At 38.3% G+C, this 22413-nt stretch overlaps 1 protein-coding gene across 4 annotated transcripts in view; it reads left to right on the top strand.

Moving 5' to 3' along the window:
- The window catches only part of KCNQ1 (potassium voltage-gated channel subfamily Q member 1), a 371056-nt gene that overhangs the window by 238910 nt on the left and 109733 nt on the right, over positions 1–22413 (top strand). For all 4 annotated transcript variants that reach the window (XM_075502322.1, XM_075502321.1, XM_075502319.1 and 1 more), the window contains one exon: positions 18416–18491. In XM_075502322.1, coding sequence (XP_075358437.1) covers positions 18416–18491 — 76 coding nt within the window. The remainder of the gene's footprint in view (positions 1–18415; positions 18492–22413) is intronic.

Raw genomic sequence — 22413 nt, 5'->3', positions numbered from 1 at the left:
TTAAGACCCTGCAGTTGCTCTTCAGTAATATACATCATAACAGCATTCACTTCCACCCAGATTCAGGAAAGCAATCTAATATGAAAAATCATTTTATGTGGTCTTCATTTTAGGCCTGACTGCAACCAAATAATTGCCATAATAGCTTGGTATTAATGTGTCCTTGGGAAGCAGCAGCTAGAGGTGTCAGTACAGGCTGCTGTGTAGGATAAAACATTTTGGGGCATTCCTACTGGTGGGGAAAAAAGGAGCTAAATGAAAAAACCAGCACAAATTCAATTTAGTCACCTAATTATACAAATATAAATAATTAGTTTGTCGTTGCTCTATTTTATCTGGTTTACGTGCATATACACACAGACAACACATGTAAATACTGTTTAAGAGAGCAATATTTAAACTTAGAAAATAGGCAGGAAAGTATACTTGGGTATATTTAGACTTCCACTTAAACCTAGGCAGAGGCCGTCTGGTTACGGGACAAACAATACCAATCTGAGAATCTGTTCTAGAGAGCAATGTCATCTTAGTCTTCTCAATAAAATTAGCAGTGGATAAACATTCGGAGATTTGAGTAAAGATTGCCTCATATGGAATCTCTCAGACTCATCCAAATCTCATGAGTTTTCAAACTGGGTCATAAAAGTCTTGTGGGAAAAGAGTTTGAGCTGATTTTTTGTTTGTTTGTTTTTTCCTGCTTCCAATTCAGACTGGAAATTCTATGAAAATGTTCTTTATTGTGGCATTTCATCATTGGTGCTTTAGGTCTTGGCTTGCAAACAGAAAAAATAGTATGAGGAAAAGATACTTAAACCTTTTTAAATGTGAAAAGTCCAAGACTTTTCCAAAGACCAAACCATTTATTTCTGGTTTGGTCTGAGATTAAGTGAAATTATTTCTATTTGAATGAAAGACCACACTTTTAAAGGTATAAAACAATTCTGAGACAGATGGGTAATCGGTAGGATTTGCCTAAGTGCTTTGTAGTTAGTTGTCTGTCTGCATCTTTAGGAATTTACTTAGTATGTTTAAAAAAATCCAATGTTACTAAGAAGTGCTAGAGGCTGAACTTCTCATTTACTTGCAAAAAGCATGTGAGCCTTGTGCATTAAGCCCTGCTATTCTTAAGAGATGTAACTTTTCATAGGTCTCACACTGGTGTTGCTACAGGTATAAATTGCCCACAGGACGAGCAGCAGTCACAGCTCCACAGAGCTGCTTGCCAACAGACATCAGGCCTGGCTTGAAAAAAGTCATCGCTGAGTCCCTGACCTCTGAAATGCACAACGGGGTCACCGTGTCCTGCATGCTGTCATCAGGCATTTTCTGCCCACGAGGAGCTGGCTGTGCTTGGCTCTGCCTTTTTGCGTAAGCCAGCAAACAAACATTGATTTTTAACAGCTTCCCTTTAGGGCACCCCAGGGTGGAGTCTCCACCTGTAGTCACCTACTCCGTTACCCAAACTTGTTTGCAATTTGTCTGGTTTTGCTTGAATTTTAAGCAATTTATCAGCTTGTTTTCCCTTGTGTTCTGACTAGGCTCTCAGTTCATATTTAAAACAGCCTTAATGATGTGACATTAACTCTTATGATAACCTAGTAGTTGCTTACTATAGGACATTTAATAGGATTGTTAAGTGGAATTCAGGATACATGAATTGTTCGTCAGCAAATCTCCAGGAAAAGTAATACAAACTCAGAAATGCTGGGAGAAAAAGCAACTTTAATTTTCTTCTAATGTTTGTTCTTTCTTCTGTATTTTAAAAGCCTTGCAAAAGTTCAGTAATAAAAATATGTAGAGGAAGAGAAAGGAGGGGGGAATATCCCATGCACTTCCACTTTTGAATGTGGAAAAGTCTAGATCCTCATGATGACCTGTTTGCACAAATACCTATGGTATTGCTCAAGCTCTAGTTAAGGTCTCAGTAGATTAATCCAGTGAGAGTATGCTTTCATAAACTGGGAGGAGAGGAAAATAATATTAATAAAGAGGGCATATGAGAGGGAAGAACAAATACAGCCTTAGAGCATGGCTTAGCTGAAACTGCACCATCTGCACACTTGGCTTGCTTTCTCTTTCCATACAAGCCAGGGAAGAAAGTGGTATTAAACCTGCACAGAAAGCTGCTCAATGGACTCAGTAAGGCCATGCCTACTCCCATGCTTTTCAGCATCGTTTCAAAATTCCTAATTGTTTTTCAGTCCCCAAAGTGAGCAGAGTTGTAGTAATAAAGACTGAAATTAAAGACCTGGATAATGTGTGGTGTGGTGAATGATTCACCACCCCCAAAGAGTGGTGGTGAATGGAGTTTACTCCAGTTGGCGGCCGGTCACAAGCGGTGTTCCCCAGGGCTCTGTGTTGGGGCCAGTCCTGTTTAATGTCTTTATCAATGATCTGGACGAAGGGATCGAGTGCACCCTCAGTAAGTTTGCAGATGACACCAAGTTGTGCAGGAGTGTTGATCTGCTTGAAGGGAGGAAGGCTCTGCAGAGGGATCTGGACAGGCTGGATCGATGGGCTGAGGTCAATTGTATGGGGTTCAACAAGGCCAAGTGCAAGGTCCTGCACTTGGGCCACAATAAGCCCATGCAACGCTACAGGCTTGGGGAAGGGTGGCTGGAAAGCTGCCTGGTGGAAAGGGACCTGGGGGTGTTGGTTGACAGCCGGCTGAATATGAGCCAGCAGTGTGCCCAGGTGGCCAAGAAAGCCAATGGCATCCAGCAGGACTGGATTCCCAGCAGGACTAGGGCAGTGATCGTGCCCCTGTACTCGGCACTGGTGAGGCCGCACCTCGAATACTGTGTTCAGTTTTGGGCCCCTCACTACAAGAAGGACATGGAGGTGCTGGAGTGTGTCCAAAGAAAGGCAACGAAGCTGGTGAAGGGTCTGGAGCAGAAGTCTTATGAGGAGCAGCGGAGGGAACTGGGGTTGTTTAGCCTGGAGAAGCAGATGCTCAGGGGAGACCTTATCGCTCTCTACAACTACCTGACAGGAGGTTGTAGAGAGGTGGGGGTCGGTCTCTTCTCCCAGGTAATGAGTGATAGGACAAGAGGAAATGGCCTCAAGTTGCACCAGGGGAGGTTTAGACTGGATGTTAGGAAATTTTACTTCACTGAAAGGGTCATTAAGCATTGGAACAGGCTGCCCAAGGAAATGGTTGAGTCACCATCCCTGGAGGTATTTAAAAAACGATTGGATGAGGTGCTTAGGGACATGGTGTAGTGGTGGTCTTGGTAGTGTTAGGTTTATGGTTGGACTCGATGATCTTAAAGGTCTTTTCCAACCTATACTATTCTGTGATTCTGTGATTCTGTGTAATGTAAACTGTCAAGTCAGCTCTCCGCTCTTCCTTTGAGGGTGGCATTGTACATAGCACCGTGCTGGTAAAAACTCTGTGATGCCCTAGAATACAAATGAGATTAACTTTGTTTCAGTGTTCTTGCATATGCTTAGCCTACTCTCCTCTCTGCTCTTGGCCTGTGCAGAACTCATGGATATAGAGGCATATACAAGGTGTAAAAGTAGCTGGTAGAAAAGTACTCCTGATTTTCCCCATTTTCTTGGAAGATTTTCAGTGAGGAATCACTGCTGATGTCTATCAGAAGTCTTCTTATTAATCATGATTTTGACTTCTCATGACCTTAAAATATCTTATTGATTCTGGTATTTTCAAAATCAAAGTTTACTCCTTTTCTCTCCAGTTCTTGTTTGCAGCTTGCATTAACTTACTTGCCTTGTATTAAATGAATACTTTTATATACATGTATCACTATATATGTTAGCTTATATGATCGGATATTTTTATGAAATAATTTTTCAAAGCCAGAAATAATTTATGGTCTTGTACTACCAGTGTATCTGAAAAGTGCTTAGAGGAAGTGCTAGTGTGATTTGGTAAGTCCTTTTTCCTCAAAAAAACCCCAACTTGGTCTGGGATCTCACAAAAGTTTGAATGTATGAGTTTTTGCTTGGTTTTAGGGCATCCCTATCATTAGTTTAACACAGAAAGCACAGTTGCAAAACTAATAACTACATTGAAAGCCTAATTTTGCTATGTTTCTAATTAGCATTTGTGCTCCTCAAAATATGAGGGGTATATTCTCTAAATTGTATTCCATTGTGAAGAGATGCTGTGCAGCCAAAGAGTAAGGAGAAATAGAAAAAAGTTATATTGCAGTGTTGTTTAGTACAAAGGTGGCAAGGAAGGAAATGTGGAAACGTACCTGCATGATTATTGAGCGATGGCACACAGAGTGAAGACACCTATGAGATTTGATAGCTAGAGTCACAGTAGGCTATGAAGGGCTGTGAAAATGGAGATAAGTAACTTATGACTGATACAACAGAGAGGAGGAACCGCAGGACAGATGCAGAAAACATAAAGGTAAAGGGGAGAAAAAGGTAATTGGAAAGTGTAGGAAAGTCAGAGGAGAAGAAGAGAGGGGCCAAGAGCTAATGTGAAGGAAGGCAGCTAGAAAAGAGAGCTGGCTTATAGTAGCATGCAGGGAAAAGAAGAGATGAGAGCCTGATGCAGTGCTCTTTTAAATAAGACTTTCAGGATTGTGCTTATCTAATTAAATCAGTGGAGTTCTGATTTGAACCAGCTGAGGGTCTGGCTAATTGCTGATTCTACCTCTTATGCAGGTAAGACATTTGAGCGTTGTGTGTGTATATATATACACGTGTTATATATGTCTTATCCCGCATCCAAAAAAAGTAAATTGTCATAGTAGTTCACAGTATCACAGCCAAGCAATATGTCTCCCCCCTTTCCTAGGTAACATTTGCCATTTGCCAACACAAAACATTTGTGTTTTGTGGTATGATGTACAATGTTAATCTTGAGGGGGGAATCTCCTGATTCTCAGACAGATATAACACAAATGGTGGCAATGCTGAGTCCTCTTTAATTCCACTACTAGTATGTTCCCTTGAATGACTGTCCATCCTGGACTTTAGTCACTCTTCTGGACATTGGTAGTTCAGTTTTCATTTCCATTTAACTCTGCTGATACTGCCAAGAGAAACGCAGGGTCGTATTAGTTCTTTGCATACTGGATTCCTTGACCGTATTGATAACGCAGAAAAAAAGATTTCTAGAATAAATAGAGCCCACCTAAAACTGGCCAAGATCAAGGGATTCCTCTCTGCTACACTGAGTGTAGTTCAGCTGATGCTCAACCCTTATCGAGGAAATGTTGCTTTGCAGAAATGTGTGTTGCAAAACTGTAAAGTTACAAAGTGGGGTGATATTTTTAACAAAGTACTTGACTGTACATCATTCTGTACCCATCATCACATATTTAAACAATGAGATAGGAATATTAAGCAAAATATTCTTTTCTATGTAACAGAACTTAAGTTGAAAGTTACAACAGGCTTGTTAACAGTTTCTGAATTGAGAGGGAGAAAGTAATTAAAACACATGCTGTTTTCCATATCTAACTTACTAGAGAATAATTCTAGGCCAAAAAAATATGTTGTTGAGCTGTGCTTGTGCTTTGAAGCCGCAGAAAGAAACGAAGTTCACATACCAGAGTAGTTAGTCCCAGCCAGTTTCTGCCTCCAGCATATCAGCTCATAAAATTTCTCCTGTCTTTTTGCAATAGTAATAACACAGCATATTCTTTAACTGTTAGATAGAAGAAGAGAACTCAGATGTTTCAGGTCAGATTTTCCACACGAAAGATATGAACCTAGTTAGTAAATGTGTATCTAGAATTCTCCTCAATATATAATCTATATTTGCTATCTTAAAAGTTTTCCTGTATGTACAAATTTTTCAAGTTTCTACTGATCCCTCGATATACAAAGCAAGCGTGTAAGTTCAGGCACATGGTCTCCCCTTGACTTCAATAAGGCTATGCATGCACATCAAGTCCTACACCCGCTTTGGTGAGATAGGGGGCTTCAAAGCAACTTGGTACCTTTAGGCAGGAACTTTTGCACAGGATGTACTTTAAAGAAGGGTTATCTAGCTAGCCATTGTGAACACCTAATTCAGTAAATGTGATACAGTCCATATTTTTAGTGGCTTTCAAGCTGTGAAGTGCCTCTTCCTTCATAGTCATACAATTTGCACATCTGGTTACTTATAGAATAGGTCAGATTGTCACAATTATTTAGGTATCTCATGAGATTTTTCAGAACTATGTGTCCCAACCTAATTAGAAGGGCTGATAGACACCTTTGGAAATCCCAGTGGGGACATCTGTAAGTGTCTGTATACAAATATGATCTTGGGTTCACAAGAGAAAAAGATGAGATCTGGATCTGAGCATCTGCAGGACTAAAGCGAAGCAAGGGAGATTGTCTTTGAAATTGGACTGTGGCTTTAAAGACTTGTAGCGATAATAAGATGAAGGTGAAGCAGTTGAGGGTCTAATCTTAAATTTTCAACAAAGTATGAGTTTGTGAAAAAGTCAGTCTTTGGTTTGAAACAATCTCCAAAAAAAAAGTTGTGGTGACTATTCTGGCTATTGAGATTTGCTAACACATGATTTCACATATCAAATGTTGGTCATAAGAGAGAATTGTGCTTATAACATAAATTCTCTCTTACTTTCTCTGTTTTCCCCAAATCTTTCTTTGCAAGTGCAATTACATAAAACAGTTTTAGCAAGCTATTTAAAAAAAAGGACTCCGATTTTTTTACGTTGTCTCTCTGATTATTGTAGCACAAAATTTTAGCCACGATTCCATTTTTTGGATGCTCCCACACCATGCCCTGTAGCTAAGACTGAATTCATTTTCATGCTGTGCTTTTGTAATGTTCTCAGGTAGCTACTTCTTCACTTGAAAAATATTCAGCTGCCCGTCATTGCCACTTTAGACAAATTTTTCTTATGAATTGCAACCTTTTCACTGAAGTACAGAAACACCCTAGCTTTTCATCAGGACACATGGACAAAAGTACCACTTCACTGAACTGCAGCCAATAAAGGGACAGAGGTTGGATTACCACAGGCAAATATTGTGTGTGCAGATGAGTGTCTTGCAGTAAGCTTAAAATTATCTCTCCTCTTCTCCTTTCAACTGTCCTGGGTTGGTTGGTTTAGGATTTTCTCTAAAATATTACATTGGTGTAGAGATTTAACATGATGTACCATCATACTTTATTTCAGTCCGAGCCCATTTCTGGTTTTAATCATACCATTGTGTGATGTATGTGAGTGCATTTCTGGAAGTACTGGAACTCTGACCCTGACAAGGTATAGACTAATGCTTCTTGGCAATGCTGATATTCCAATCCATTCTTTTACACTGTGTTTTTGTATTTCAAAAAAAAAAAAAAAAAAAAAAGGCTGGATCTGAGGATTCAAGTTTGAACAGGGTATGCTGGGTTTGGGTTAGTTTTGTCCAGTGAGCCATAAGAAAGGCTAAAATGATAGGGAAATGACTGGGGATCTTAAAAGGCAATAAATAAAAGCTCTTTATATTGTCTTAATACTCTTACGTATTTCTGAAGAGAAATTACTGCTAATGTGTTAGTGTTAGTTCTCCTATTGCCTGATTAAGGAGTTTATAACCTTATGGTGAGACGACAGGCTGCTAGTTACTTCTTTCCCAATGAAATATAGCCTGATACTCAAAACCAGAGGCCTGCGTTTGCCAGGTCTTGCTCTGTAAGAGAGATCCTAATCTCAACAAGATAAACTGCTTAAATAAAAGTTGGTGAAAGAACAGTCCGAATAGTGGATTATGCTTAACTGTTTTACAGTGCTTTACTTTAGGACAATTCTGTGCTTGTGTCCTTAGGGAAGTCGGTCAAAGAGCTGAAGTTTTCAGTGTTTACAGAATTGTATTCATCCTGATTTTTACCAAGTTAATTTCTGTTCAGTACTTGCATATTCATTTTCATTTTGTACTGGGAAGAAATTATGGGGAAAGGGTTAAGAGCATGCTTGCTCTTCATCTGTTTTAAATCCATAAATGTGAGCCCTTGTGCTGTTTCTAGGTTTCAGATTACTCTCTGTGATTTATAGGAAAAGGCTGTTCTCCACAAGTTGAAATCCCATGTGTTTCTCCACCATTGTAAAATAACAAATCCTTGAGAATGCTCCAGTTGCAAAAATTGCAGTTTTGAACTACGTTTGTAACTGCTTTTTTTTTTTTAAGTGATGGCATTGGCATGGGAAGTGAAGTCCCCTTGTCGTAATGCTAACTGTTCAAGGTTTGCCATGCTTTTCATTGCAGCTTACACAAACTGTAGTGACACCCTTATGTTTATAGTCTTCTATCACTTTATTTTTGGAGGATACACCCACTAAAAAGTACAGCTGTGAGCAGACACTTATATCATTCTGCATAAGTTACATCCAGAGCCCCTACAGAGATGGCAGGCCAGAAGCCACAGTGACCTAACAGTCCATCAGCTTTCAGTCCCTTCTAGCGTCTCATGGTGTAAATCAGCACAGAATTTGGCCTCATGTTTTTCAGTTGATTTCTGTGGCAATGATGGGGTATTTTTTGATAGGGTATGATTTCAGAATATAGTACTTAGAAACAGCTTCACAGCAGCGACATCCATCTTCTCTTTTTCATTATTAAATGGCAGAAGAATTTGCCAATCACCTCTGTAGTAGAAAACAACATGGAAAATGGTAGGATTTCTGAAATAGTATTATCACTGATTTTGGTATTGCTATTCAGGTCAATGGCCTTTTCCTTTCAGATTTTTTTTCCTGCTGTAATTCCTGTCTCTGCAATAGGGGAGCTGCTTTATTTTGTCAGTCACAACTGAGTAATGACTTTCATTTGTGTTGAACAGCTGAGATACTCTCTCGTTTTACTTCCTTTGCCTTGGTAGAACAGCCTGAACTTGTGAGGGTGTATGAGTGAATCTAACCTCTTGCCTATGACTGGTTTTACAAAGAAAAAACAACTTTTTTCTCTCTATTCACCATTATTGAAAAATACACATATTACTGAGATGAGGGAAAAAACTGAAGGAGGTTCTGTCTACAGTCATTGTGTGAAGTTAAATAAGGAGCAACGCAATATTGTTTCGACCTTCCATGGATCCCCTATGAACTGCATCAGTAGTTGACCTAATAAAAGCTTATTTCTTTTGTCTCAAAACAAAAGGTTAAATGGGATGTTATTAGTAGTATTACGTGATGAGTCTTAATTAAGATGTGGGATACAGCATATATTAAATTAGCATGTTAAAGTATTTTGTAGAGTGGAGACAAATAATTGAGATTTCTTAATTAATTGATCATAATTTTGATGCTTTTACATCTCATACTTGGCATTAGATATTTTTGTGTACAGATTGTATCTGATGTGTATTCTGGGCAATGCAATTTAAGCCAAATAGAAAAGCCAAGCTCAGCCTTGAGCTTGCAGTAGTCTTGTAACTCCCTACGATGAATATGACAAAGAGCTACCACGTAGTGTTAACAGCTTGTTGAGCATAACAAAGTAGTGTAACATCGGCTGGTTTAATATTCAAAGGTTATTGTAAGTTTAAAAGGCTAACAATAGCGAGGCAAGTAACCATAGGCAATATGGTTATTTCTTCCTAGTATCACTGATTGTAGCCCTGCATATCCTTGTATAATTCAGAGCCATGAATGACAAGCTCTGCAAAAAATATTTTTTTTAATCTGAAAAGATTGCTCTTAACCAGATGCTGCAAAATAATAATATCCATGGCTTTCTGTGTGCACTGAACTACAGCTCCATTGCGTTCTGTCTTCAACTTCTTTAGAAAAGGTGTTTAACATGTCAGACTACATCTGTAAGACAATGCCGTACATTATTATTTACTTATCTGTGATCTCATTTGTGTCTAGTTACTTTCAAGTTGCTTGGCCTTGAAACCACGTAAAAGAGCAACTGCTTTCTGACTCAACAAGATGCAGAGAGTGAAGAGCTGAATAAAGTTTCGCTGTGATTTGATATGGGTATCAATATCAATTGGTATTTGATAATGATATCACCAAAGTTGGGGAACAACAGCCAATTCTGACAAAATGGGAACTGGTTTTTATATTTGTCCTGCTTTCTCTACAGGATATTTCAGTCCCTTCCAAAAATAATTTTGACTTCCTATTTTTTTTTCCCCATGTCCTTTGTGCAACTCTTCATACCCTGGTAACAGACATAAGTAAAAACAGAATTGGGAAAATATACAGCAAAGGCGATTTAGGATGTACAAGAAATCTCATGTTCTTGCCTGATTTCAACACAAACTTTTATAGTAAGGGTTATGTTCTTAGCTAGCATCATTGTGGGCAGACCACAAACGAAATCTCTGATGCTACATCTGTTTGCCCCAGCATACCATTAGTTCTGAAAACGTATGCATTATGCTTATTCTAGCTACAGCAATTTGTCTTGGTTCTAGACGTACTATGTGTTGGACCATTTCTCTTAAGAAAAGTTGAACAAATTTGAGCGTTGCACTCCAAAACCTATGCTGTTTAGCTATTCTGGATCCTCTTCTGTTTAGTTGGAAATGAGTTTTTGTTTTGTTTGTCAGGATATGCTGGGGAATAGAGGGACAACTGGGGATGCAGCAGAGGGTCAGCATGCTTGAAAACTTTGTTCTTCATGGTGCATTTATCTTCCTTATCCTGTGTCCAGTCTCCCAGTATCACATGAATGCTTTGCAGAAAGCTGTTCTTGAAAATTCAGTTGTAAAAGGATCCACCTTGAGTTACAGCAATATGGTCGTTGTGCAGCAGTATAGATATTAGAGAATTTGTACTTCGGGTGAGTTATGAAGCCAAGCTCCTTGTAAGACTTGTGTTCCCTATCAGAAAAACACCTTCCAAAAACTTCTGTGCTTTGTGCCATCTCTTGCTGATCCACATGGCAGTTATTATTTTACCTGTGTAAACTCCAGGTCAGGAGAGCAATGGTTCTATCACTTCTTGGGCTTGCATTTAAATATTCATTTCAGATTGCCTTGATATGAGCATATTTTAAAGCGCTAGACTGATTAGCTGTATTTTCCAGAGTCATTCTGAGTCTCAAATTGCCATTAATGCCTGAAACAAGTCAAGTCACTTGAGCTTGTTTTCCTCGTTCCATATGAACCCCCACCTCCTGCTTCCCCACTGCCCCTTGGACACCTCTCCCAGGCCACCGGCACAGAGCTCGGGATTCTTCCTGACCTGCCAAATGTGGCTGATCAAGTTTCCCACCAGCTGCGTGAAGGCTCCCAAAGCAGGAGAAAATCCCCAGTGCTGTGCTGAAGCTAGTGTGTATGCCCTTCCCCAGTTGTATGCCAGTGTTACAGCTCTGCTGAGATGCAGGTGAGAGCTGGGGAGATCACATCACACTTCAAGTTGTGGTTGCTAAGTTGCCCGCCCCACGGGGAGGCTGCATCTTTCTGATGGCTTCCTCCACTTCTATACCATGCTCCAACGGCACGACTGTGAAAAACCTACACAATTTTTTTCCTTTTTAAAACATTTCTTACAATAGTAGGCTATTTTTATTATTAACTGAAGATATTAAAACACCAAAATCCTCCAAAGGCAATGTTATTTTTTAAACTTGTTCTTTTTTGCATGTCTATTAAAAATCCACAAACCAAGCTAAACCAGACTATCTGTAGAGGAAAGAGGATTGCTATAACTACATGAAAGGATTTCTGAGTTAAGCCTATGACTTTTGAGAACGGAGACATGAAAGCTGCTGTAAAATAAAATACAAATCCATTAAAAGATGACTGTGGATTTAAAATTACATATTTTGAATTTAAAAAAGAGCAACCACAAATAGTTGGGAGAATACATAGTGGGGGGAGGAGCTTACAAATGTTAATTCAGCTTAATCTAATTCCCCTGGGGCTATGTTCACATTCAGTAAATAATAACCAAGATGTTCACTGGCTGAAGGGTTCGCCAAAAGAGTGAATTTGACATTACTCTTACAGAGTATTCTTGCAGAGCAATTTTCTAATTTATAATAACTAATTCTCCTGTGGGAAGTCAGCCCCTGCATTCCCCTAGGTAGGGAACAGAAATTACATTAGGAGACACATGCGTTTAAGTCAAAGCAGCTTGTATTTTTAAAATTAAACACGTGAAACATACTATTCTATAGAAATCATTAATCAAATGTCTTCATAGAAATCATTTGCTGCTGACATTGAACTATTCAGTGTTTAGATTAACAAATGCATTTGATGAAAACTTACCTGTTCATGACCAATTTGCGTTAGAGTTCAGTAGACATAGATCTTTCGTAACCAGATTGCTTGTTCACCGATAATTACTAAAATGCCTTTGACTGCTAAGACCAAAGAAGTTTTAAAAACCTAGCTTACCTGCTATTTGTGATTATCCTTGTTCTATGTATATCTATTATTTCTGTATTCCTTTTGCATTTAAACTTGTGAAGACCCTGGAGGTGAGGACTGTGGAGGTAGCTGAATTAATTTCATTTGTCTTGTCACTAGTTTCTAATGTTACATTCATGAATGGATGGGAAGTCCAGAGGGCAAAGTCTAGTAAAGAATATTTGTCCATTAAAAATAAACACATTCATACATTGCAAATGTTATGGGAGCATTTAAGTAAACGCTAAGCTTGGCTGAAGCCCATTTAATAAAACTTCAGTTTTGTAACTGGTGTGCTCTTCAAGTGTCATCATACTTTTCTAACACTTCCGGGCAGCTTTTACTGGTTTGTCCTTAAGATGGTTTTTGTGAATTGTTTATGGGTGAGGGTATATTTTGAGGGCCCCGATAAACATATCATGATGATGGCAAACAACAGTTGCCAAGCTCTAGCAACAAATGAAAGGAAAAGCTGGGTAGCCCACATTATTCGAAATAATCAGTGATTCTGATTTCGTTCCTGGGTATGATGACCAAGCATTTTCTATTACAGAATACACAGCGATGCAACCTAATCCCTTCCAATTTATGGCATCTAAAATGTTCCCCAGTACAGAGAGACTTCCATCAACTGTAATGGGCAGGGAATGACAGAACGTGTGAAAAGACAAGAATAACCTTGAGCCACAGCAAATTCTATACCAAAAGCCCCTGGAGGACTAACGATGAAAGATTTCATTAGCTGTAAATGCACTAATGAAATGGCTTAATGTAGTTACTCTGAATCTCGTCCACCAGATTCTGTGACAAGGAGCACTTTTCAGTGCCTGAATGGAAAAAATATTTTGGTTTACATGCACAACAAATTATTAAAATCTGATGTGTTAAAGATAAAGTTCAAGTCTAAATAATTATTAGTGCCAAAATCTTCAGGCCAACCAACTTCAGCCTTCTTTCTTAGTACTTTAGCTCTGTCCTAAGTCAGAAATTTAAGATGACTGCAGAGAATTTAAATATGTTTGAAAACTGAGCTTGACTTCAAATCAGTGTTAGGTTTACTGAGAAATGGGTATTTTGTAAAAGACATTATAAATCTGTGGCGCTCTCCTACTGAGTTTTTGTTCTTGTTAAACTCTTTCTGAATGGACAGCATTGATCTTTTAATTCCTATAATATCAGCATCCGTGTATGTTGGGAGGGCTGTGCCAGACATTATGGCCATGATAATAAAATGTTCTACAAATGAACAAAAAGGCAAGTGTTATAAATAGGAAATTAGCACCACCTTTCTTCTGTGTTGTTGCTTTAATATTTCTGTTAACACTAAACCAATATGTAGAACACCTTCCTGAGATGAAAAGGGGAACAAACTTTTAATGGCATTACTAAGGATTGTAAGGACAATAAATATTTCTAATTAGTAATTGTCTTTCCTTTCTTGTTCTTTAATGAAAGAACTGTGTATTTCAGAATAGGGATTAATCTTGTTAAACTTCATTTAAAAATTTTTTTTTATTTTTCTTGAAACATAAAACAACCAAACCATGCAACTGCTTACTTCCTTTTTTGTAAAGCCACCTGTTTTTTGTAACCAAAAATCTTAGCCTTGGTCCCAGAAAGCATTCTTCTGGGGTGGCCCTGCAAGTCCCCTTGCAGGAAGGGGGCAGACGGGTGCTGGCTGAAGCTGGTGACATTCACTGTGGCTGTCAGTGAGTGCAGGACTGGGGAGTGAGCCACACCTTGAGTAACCTATTGAGGTTTTGGCTGGCTGTGTTGTGAAAAATGAATAATATTGCAGACAAATGTACAAATGGCTCCATTACAATAGTTTGGGGCATTTATAAATGTATAACAACTTTCCAACCAAATGAGAACCTCTGTAAAATTACCTGAAGTTCTTCAGCATGCTTGTTTTCCAAATTATGTGAAATTCCAGTCCAGATTTCTGATGGACTAATGAAGAGATCAGGTTTCCTCCAAACAACTTGTTGTAGGTTAGTATCCTAACAACAAAAGAAGGCAGGAAAAAGTAATGATTTCTAGTAATTTTATTCTGTCAGGCTTTATTTTGTAATGTGGGTACTCAATCCATTGTATTTTGTTGCCAGGGGGTTTTTTTATCCCCATTTCTTATGCTTTGAGGAGTGCCTGCATCCGCAACAGGTTACTTTTTCAATGCACAAATAAAGCAAACCTAGTTTATACCTACAAATAATGTAGGTTGTATGGATCTATTGACCCTATTACTGCCAGGATGGTTTTCTGTTGTTGATGAGTTGTTATATCCTCCTTCATCCTTCTGGATCATTCCTACGGGTTCTGACAATGTCATGGCTTCATTGGCAGCTCTGGGACCTAATTCTATGAGTTGAAGTCCACAGGAAATGTCATGTAGTATGTGCCCTGTTCAAGGTGATCTTGATGTCCTGTTTGTATTTGAGAAAGAAAATTACTGGTAGCCAGTAAAAGCCATTGGCAATTTTTCTTCTGAAAGGTGCAGGCTGAAATGTTGTCTAGTATTGGAAGCAGTAATCCTTAGCTTGATTTTACAGGCATACAAACTACTTCGGTTTATTTTTGAAGGTAATATGCTGATGGTTATTGGAGTCACTCAAATGGTGATTGGCAAGTCCCTGCGGATGCCACTTATCATGAGATTAATGGGTATGGTGAGGGTGAGGCTCTAAGCCTGATGGATGCTCAGGAGAGGAAAATAGCTTTGTTAACAAAAGGGCAAAAACCTTGTCTGCTGACCCTGTTTCTAATGCACTTATCAAACAAGCTTTCTCCCAAAGTTAGGCAAAACCAAATGTGTAAAAAAAATAAGGGATTTCAGTCACAAGAGAGCTTAGCTCCCACAGCTATATTGAAGCAGGCGGGCTCTCCAGAGTATCCCAGTAGTCCCAGAAAACTCTGTCTGTAGGGGCTGAGGGAGGGCAACTCTGCCATCGGAGACTCACTCTGCACGGCAGTACTTCTCCAAAGGGTGTCTCCCGCTTGCTGTGGGGATGCATGCACAGCGAAGGTATGTTGCTGCTGTCTGTAAGCACTCTCAGATGATGTCATTTCCCGCCACACTCCTAAAAAAAAAAAAAGAAGTATTCATGAAACTCTTGCTCTGAGGACAGTAATGTATTGGGTGGCTATCTGGCATCTAAACATGCTGTATGTCCCCAGAGGTTGCAGACAGACATTCTGTAACCCTAATTCAGAGATGTCACAAGTGGCTGAACAAACAAATATCGCCAGTTAATGGTTAAACTCTCAATTTACTAAAGCATTTGTTACCAGTTTGCAAAAGAGATCAAACAACCATGAATCATAACCTTGGCTACTAATTAAATCCTTTATTCCCTTCCCTCATCGCAGAAGCATTTAATCTTGGGGAATCAGGACAGCCTGTTGTGCAGAATTAGCTTTTACAGCATAAGCAGAAACAAGCTTACTGTAAGGTTTCGTACTGAAGCTGGAAATAGGAAGGAATAAAATGAGAATATTAACTTTCCCTCCTGGCATGGAAGTTCATGTTAGCACTGAACAACGATTGATGTGAAATGGCTGCATTGGAAAATCATTTTGGTGGTATAGTTTTCTTACTTTACTGAATGGCAAATATAATTTTTATTATCCGGCTGTCTTGCACATCGATGAGACTCGTCATCTAGATAGAGAATGAGGGATTTAGTGTCCTTTACTAGTGACTGTCTGTCCGAAAGAAAAATATTTTACTCAGAAATAATGAACTGTGAAGAACATCCCAGAGGAAATGGGGCATAAACCAAAATACTACAAGCAGTTTTATTGCAATTGAAATTTATTTCTATTTGTCATAAGGTGGCTTTGTGTGCATTTATGTGTAGGATGTATAGCTGCATGCCAGTTACACTTTCACACCTTTGATGTTTAATAGCAAATTAAGCAGCGTTTATCTTTTTGGCTCCCATCTCTGTGAAGCAGAACTTAAAAACCCCGAACCCCTTATTTCCTTTGTTTTTTTGGGGAAGTCGTCCTTGTCCCTAGCAGCAGAGAGATGCAGCAAGGGCTCACAGAACGGGAATACTGTGAATTAGCATCAAGCTAACTGTTCACCAGGACGCGATCCAAACAGGCAGCCATCCCAGTTAGGAGGAGCGAATTTCCATTTTTATAACATGGAAATGTTATAAATTGATCATGAATTTATAAATATATAAAATTTTTAACATTTTAAAAATACATTTTTAAAATTTATAAATTTATCTTGATCATTGATCATGATGTTCTAAATTGTTACAAATTGACATGATCTTGCAGTCAAATCTGCGGGAGCAGGGACCTAGAGAGAGTCTCACTAAGGCACCTCAGTAAGATATTAAGAGGGAAGGGCCTTCCTATACAGATCCAACTGCAGATTCATGGATCGGTGATAATTATTGAGGCACAGTCGCTTTATATAAATGCACTTACAGTCTTAGTGATCTGTAGACCTGTGGTGAAAAGCTGTACGTTATTAGTTCGAAAAGCAACCATATTTTACACTGTATCTGGAGAAAGCAACCTTTTCTTGACGTCATCGCTAAATCTGAACAATTTGTGTAATGAAAAGAAACCACCTGAGAGGCAGTATCTACAAGTAGAAAATTAGAGCTTTTTTTGGTTCTGCTTTTGGTCTAGGAGAAAGCTATTTTCCCACTAAAAAGTGTGAGTTTTCGGAAGGGGAATGCCCCAGCTACACTTGCCATGCAGTTCAGAGGACAGACATCCACCATTTGCACATGCAGAACTTCTGTTTGCTGAGGGAAATTTGTCCTGAGGAAATATGTGAATACTCACTAAAATTCCAGGTCATATTTAACTGAAGAGGCTTGGGTGATACCATGCTATATCACACCAAAGACCCAAACCTGTACAGAACTTAAATATGATTTTTCCATCCCATAGTGAGTATGAATGCTGTCAGGTTCAGTACAGACAGAAAGCACTGCCTAGTGACATCTCAATATGCCTGTGTATCATCATTGCTAATAATAATTTTATAAACATAAAACATCTGGGATATCTAACTCTGCTTTTATTGCTGCTTTCCCAAAGCCATCACTAGAAGTCTGTTTGGGATGAGAGTTAGAAATACTAGTTGTTCATGCATTTAAAAAGGAAAGAAAGATTGTGCAATAATGTCAGACGAGCGCATCTTGATAAGAGTAATAGAATGAGCAAGTAGAATAAATTATTGGCATAGCTTAAATGTTTGGTTTCATATTTTAATGTTAAGAAGAAAAATCCATCATTTTTGCAAACTTGGAAAAATTTAAAATATCTGTTGCTCTTAATGAATTGTTTAAAAACTAATATCAGACACTATGAAAATCTGTTATTTTAAGTACAAAGAGCAAATTATTATTTTTTTAATTCTGTTTTCAGTTAATATACATGTGCTTGAAAAGGGAGATATGTTTGTTTAAAGATTTTCCAGATTATTTTGTCTTTATATACACTTACAGTTTGGGATACGTGTGTATGTAGGTGTTGCATTCAGCTATCACAAGATCATTTGGATTGTTTAGCAGTTGACTCAAAAATCTTCAAAGTGGCTTTTTTTGTAATAAATTTTGAAAAATAAATTCATATATGTGAAGAAACATACTGTACAAGACTTGGGGGGGGGGGGGGGGGGCGGGACAGGGGACACGACACCAAAACCCACCCACCCAACCAAACAGACAAAAAAACAACAAAAACCTAACCAAAAAACACCAAAAGCTGGAATTCTAGAGTGACCATGTATAAAAGCTGTGTATGGCTGAATATGCAGGAACTTGATAGCTGGGGTTTTTTCCGAGAAGAAATTAGGAAAGATGGGTGGAGGTTTGCTTAGACATAGTAGGAGGTTATGTGGACACCGCTTTTTACTGTCAAATGTATGCAAACCTAGCATAGGTCAGATAAAATCCTGGATTTTTATAGCCACCTTGGAAGGTGGGGAAGGTCAACATAATAGTGTGTTGTGCTCCCAGGCTGAATCGCATCTGCTTACATTACACATTCACATGTTAGTGAAGCATTTACTGCAGGCTGTTCTTTTTATTATCTGGATGGAGATGCTCTTTCCCCCGCTCACCTTCCTCCTTTTTCCCACAGGCTTCGAGAACACCACCGCGCTGCAATTAAGGTGATTCGTAGGATGCAGTATTTTGTGGCCAAGAAAAAGTTTCAGGTGAGTTGTGAATAGAAAGCTCCTTTACTAAATAAACCCTTTTATTCTCCTGATTCATTGTTTCTCTTAGAAACTTAAGAGAGACTAACACAATTCATTTCAGTAATGGTGAGCTACACCCACTATTCTCTCCCTCCTTCAATAGGGTGATTGTTTAGCAGCAGGTTAGTCAACTGTGGATGCACTGGAAATAGGCTAAACTCCTGAAATGCAGCCTGAATTAAAACGTTATTTTCTGCTAATGGACTTGACCCCTAACCCTCTGTTATCGCTGTCTCTTTCTTGCAGTGCAAACATTCTCATATGTCTCCATTAATTCTGAGCTGTATGTTACTGTCATGCCGAGTCAGTAGGATTAGAGATTAAAACACTACCTCAGCCTTGTTTCTGTCTCTTACTCAATGATAATGAAGTCCTGATAAGAAACTGGGGTGGAAATTTGTTAGCGTATTGGAAGGCTTCTCCTTCCTTTTCCCTTCACCCCTCTGCATAGGTATGAGACCTGCTTCCGAGTTTGTGAGATATCGGTCCTCTTTACTCCTCTAGCCCTCAATGACATATGTCTCCTGTGTGCCACTTCACTTGCTGTGATATTGCCATACCACAAGCATTTAATGGTAGCTCATTAACCTTGTTGCCTGGTCTGAATAAAATATTCTAACTGCAATTTTTCTAAGAATGTGGTTTCTAAATCAATTTCATTAATCCAGTAAACACCCATGTGTCAACAGCCTTCAGCTTGATTTAAACCAGGTGAATATATATATGAAAGAAATATATTACTTTACTTAAAATTAATTAATAAGGGACAATCCCTGGAGAACAGGCTTCACAACTTAAAATGCAAAGAAACAGAGGGGCCTAACTGCCCACATCCATTTTCATATATGACCACAGCACTACTGCTTACAATAGACTAAAAAGCTTTCCTGCCCTTAATCTGTGTCCCCCCCCCCCCCCAAAAGGGGAGGGTGTTTTTTTTCCTTCAAATATTTGAAGCAAAAAGTTACGATTAAAAAGATTATGATGATGATGACTAACAGTCCGAGAGAGCATCATTTCTGTAAGGCGATGCTTGCTGCTACTTCAAAACTGTGATTCTGACTTCCTCATTGAAATTTAGAACTGCCTGAATTCTTAGCAGTTTCCTACTTTGAATCTTTTTATTTTTACTAAAATTCATGAGCTAATTTATGGCTAAGGTTGCCTGAGCTTTTCAGAAATTTGTTTCAGTTATGTATAATGTATTCAGACTGTCACTATATAGGTTAAAATGTCCCATGTCCAGGGTTCTCCCATGTCCAGGGTCATGGAGGGACCACTTTCAGAAAGTTTCTGCTAGCACATTTCACCTGGTTTTTTTATTGGACTAAAATTAAGAAAGGCACAATGTCTGGACTACTTGAATATAATTTTTATAGTCATTTTGTTGAGAAGCTCCTTAACACTTGGTGGTAAGCACTTGTAACTTGGCAAGGGATGTGGCCCATTCCAGTGATGTGTCCACGGCTGTTCTGTGAAAAACTGCCTAAATGTGGCCAGTTACATTAAACTTTAATTTATTCTCATTCTAAAACCTGATTTTGATCCTTTGCTCTGTGGTAATTACTGAATCATTGCTCTCATAAATTTAGATCATAAAATACTTGCCATGGTATTAACTAAACTGCCTAGAAACAAGAAATCTGCACATTATATATCTACCTCCCAAGTGGTATTTGTCAAAAACAGATTTTGAAAATGCCTGAACACTGTGTGCAACATTATCCACCTGGCAAATAAATGAAACTCCCCTGCGGCAGATGACTTGATAGAAGCTGAAAAAGCATTTGACTGAATAGAATGGGACTATTCAGTTCATACTTAAAACTTGTTTGTACTCGGTGTCCCGGTTGCTAATCTGGCTTCTCAGTTGTACTCTCACTTTCGCATCTGCAAAAGACCTGGTCCTGGCCATCTACAAAATCCCTCAACAAGGTTGTCTCTCATCCTTCTTTAGTAGTCTTTCTGCTTCCTGAGCTATCACTATTAGCTGTTACTAAAGAACTAAAAATGTCAGTTAAGCTGAAGTGAAAAGTATCTCAAGCCACTCCTGCATACAAGTGATACGCTGCTGTTTCTGTCAGAAGCAGAATCTTCCAATAAGGATGTAACAGGGTATATCTGATACTTCTCCATAATTTGGGAATACAAAGTTATGACTGAGTTTAAAAATTCGGAGAGAACCAAAGGTACACTTTTCAAAAGCACCTAAGTAAATTAATGCACAAAGTCACCTTGAAATTCAAGCCACAAGGTGCTTTTGAAAATCTCTCCTGTAATTAAGAGATAACCACTGTCATTATTCTTTCCTCAAAAGTATGTTGTAAATCTGCTTTGTTCTATTGTGTGCATGTAAAATAGTCATAAGAAATTAAAATGTTTAAACATGTGCCAAGTAATCACTATACAGTTTCTAATAACCAGTCCAACACAATATCATAAATTAACGTAAAGCAGAAGATGCATTTTTAAAATGTATCTTTCAGCATTTAAGAGGTCTGCATAGCTGTTTTCTGGTAGATATTTGCCTTCTAAGCTTTTTGTGTTTATGTGAAATGTATCTTCCTAAAAGAAAATTCAGATTTTTTTTTCTATAACTATTGAAAAAAACCCAGCTGAAGTCCATTGGACTATGCATGCTTAAAATTAGCTGGAACGTAAGTAATTGCAAGGCCAGCACTTAAAAGTATTTTTTAGAGATGCCTCTGAAGCTTTTGGGGAGGGGAAGCATAGGAAGAGGGAGAGGAAGAGGAAAATTTTGCAAAATAGGTCCCAGCATGAACCCAACATGGTTCTTAAACTATACCAGCTGTTTGCAGGATACACCTGTATGCCTGAATTTGTGTAGATACATTCTCTTTTTTAAGAGCTCGATTAATAACAGGGAGTGATGGCACCACAAGGACAAAAGTCAGTGAGAAAGCAGAGACTTCCTGTTTAAAAAAATTAAATAAAATAAATAAAGAGAAGCTAAACAGAGATACAAAGACATTTCAAAGGACATGAAAAGCAATTCTTTGTGAAGCATCGCACTTGGGCATCATTTCCTCTTTAAAAGAAGGAGATAAATTTATGTTCTGTTTTAAAGTCCAGGTTTGAATACAGTCCATATGACAATGTCCATGTAAGAACCCAGCATAATATTATAAAGAATTAATACCTTTTTTATGGATGTGTTTATGCTCTTGTAAAGTCTGTAGGACTGTTTCAAATTGTGTAGGAAAGATTATATTCTGCTAGTAATCAACACAAGTCCTGTGCATCAGTTAAGGTGAATGGCTCATGGTTAAGGAAGGATTCTGTAGGTTATAGGGAAAACAGTACTTAGAAATTAATGGTTTTCTAGGCTTTGTTCACTCCACCTACCAAAAATGAATTTCATATATTAGTTATAAATCAGATGTCTTTGGCACAGTCTAACCTTACAACTGAATTTCAGAAAGAAAATCACCATACTCGGTTATTCCATTAGCTGGATTCATGAGTAAATAACCTTTGTCTTCCAGTTAGGAAAGTTTCTAAATGTCTTAAGACTTATGCACATGGATACAACTGTGATATCCATCACAGATCCAGAGACCAGGGATTTGATCTGATTTCCCATTGTCATTTTGAAATCTTTTTTTTTCTCTTTCCATGTAAATTCTTCCTGTTGAGTAAATCAGTTTCCTTCTAAAATATGTTTTTAACTTGTATTATGTTTTTCACTATGGCAAACATTCTATACCGAGCATAAACTAAAAATACAGGTTGGACTTCCACTGATGGCATGAGTAACTGTTGCCTGGTTTGTTACAATTTCACTGGAAAATCTTGCATGTATAGTCTTATAATTCATCATCTTATGTAATTCATTTGTCATGGTATGAATCATGAAATG

This window comes from Mycteria americana, chromosome 5 (genome assembly GCF_035582795.1).
Source record: "Mycteria americana isolate JAX WOST 10 ecotype Jacksonville Zoo and Gardens chromosome 5, USCA_MyAme_1.0, whole genome shotgun sequence".
Taxonomy (NCBI): domain Eukaryota; kingdom Metazoa; phylum Chordata; class Aves; order Ciconiiformes; family Ciconiidae; genus Mycteria; species Mycteria americana.
The sequence above is the reverse complement of the archived record's forward strand: the minus strand, read 5'-3'. Positions and strand labels throughout refer to the sequence as shown.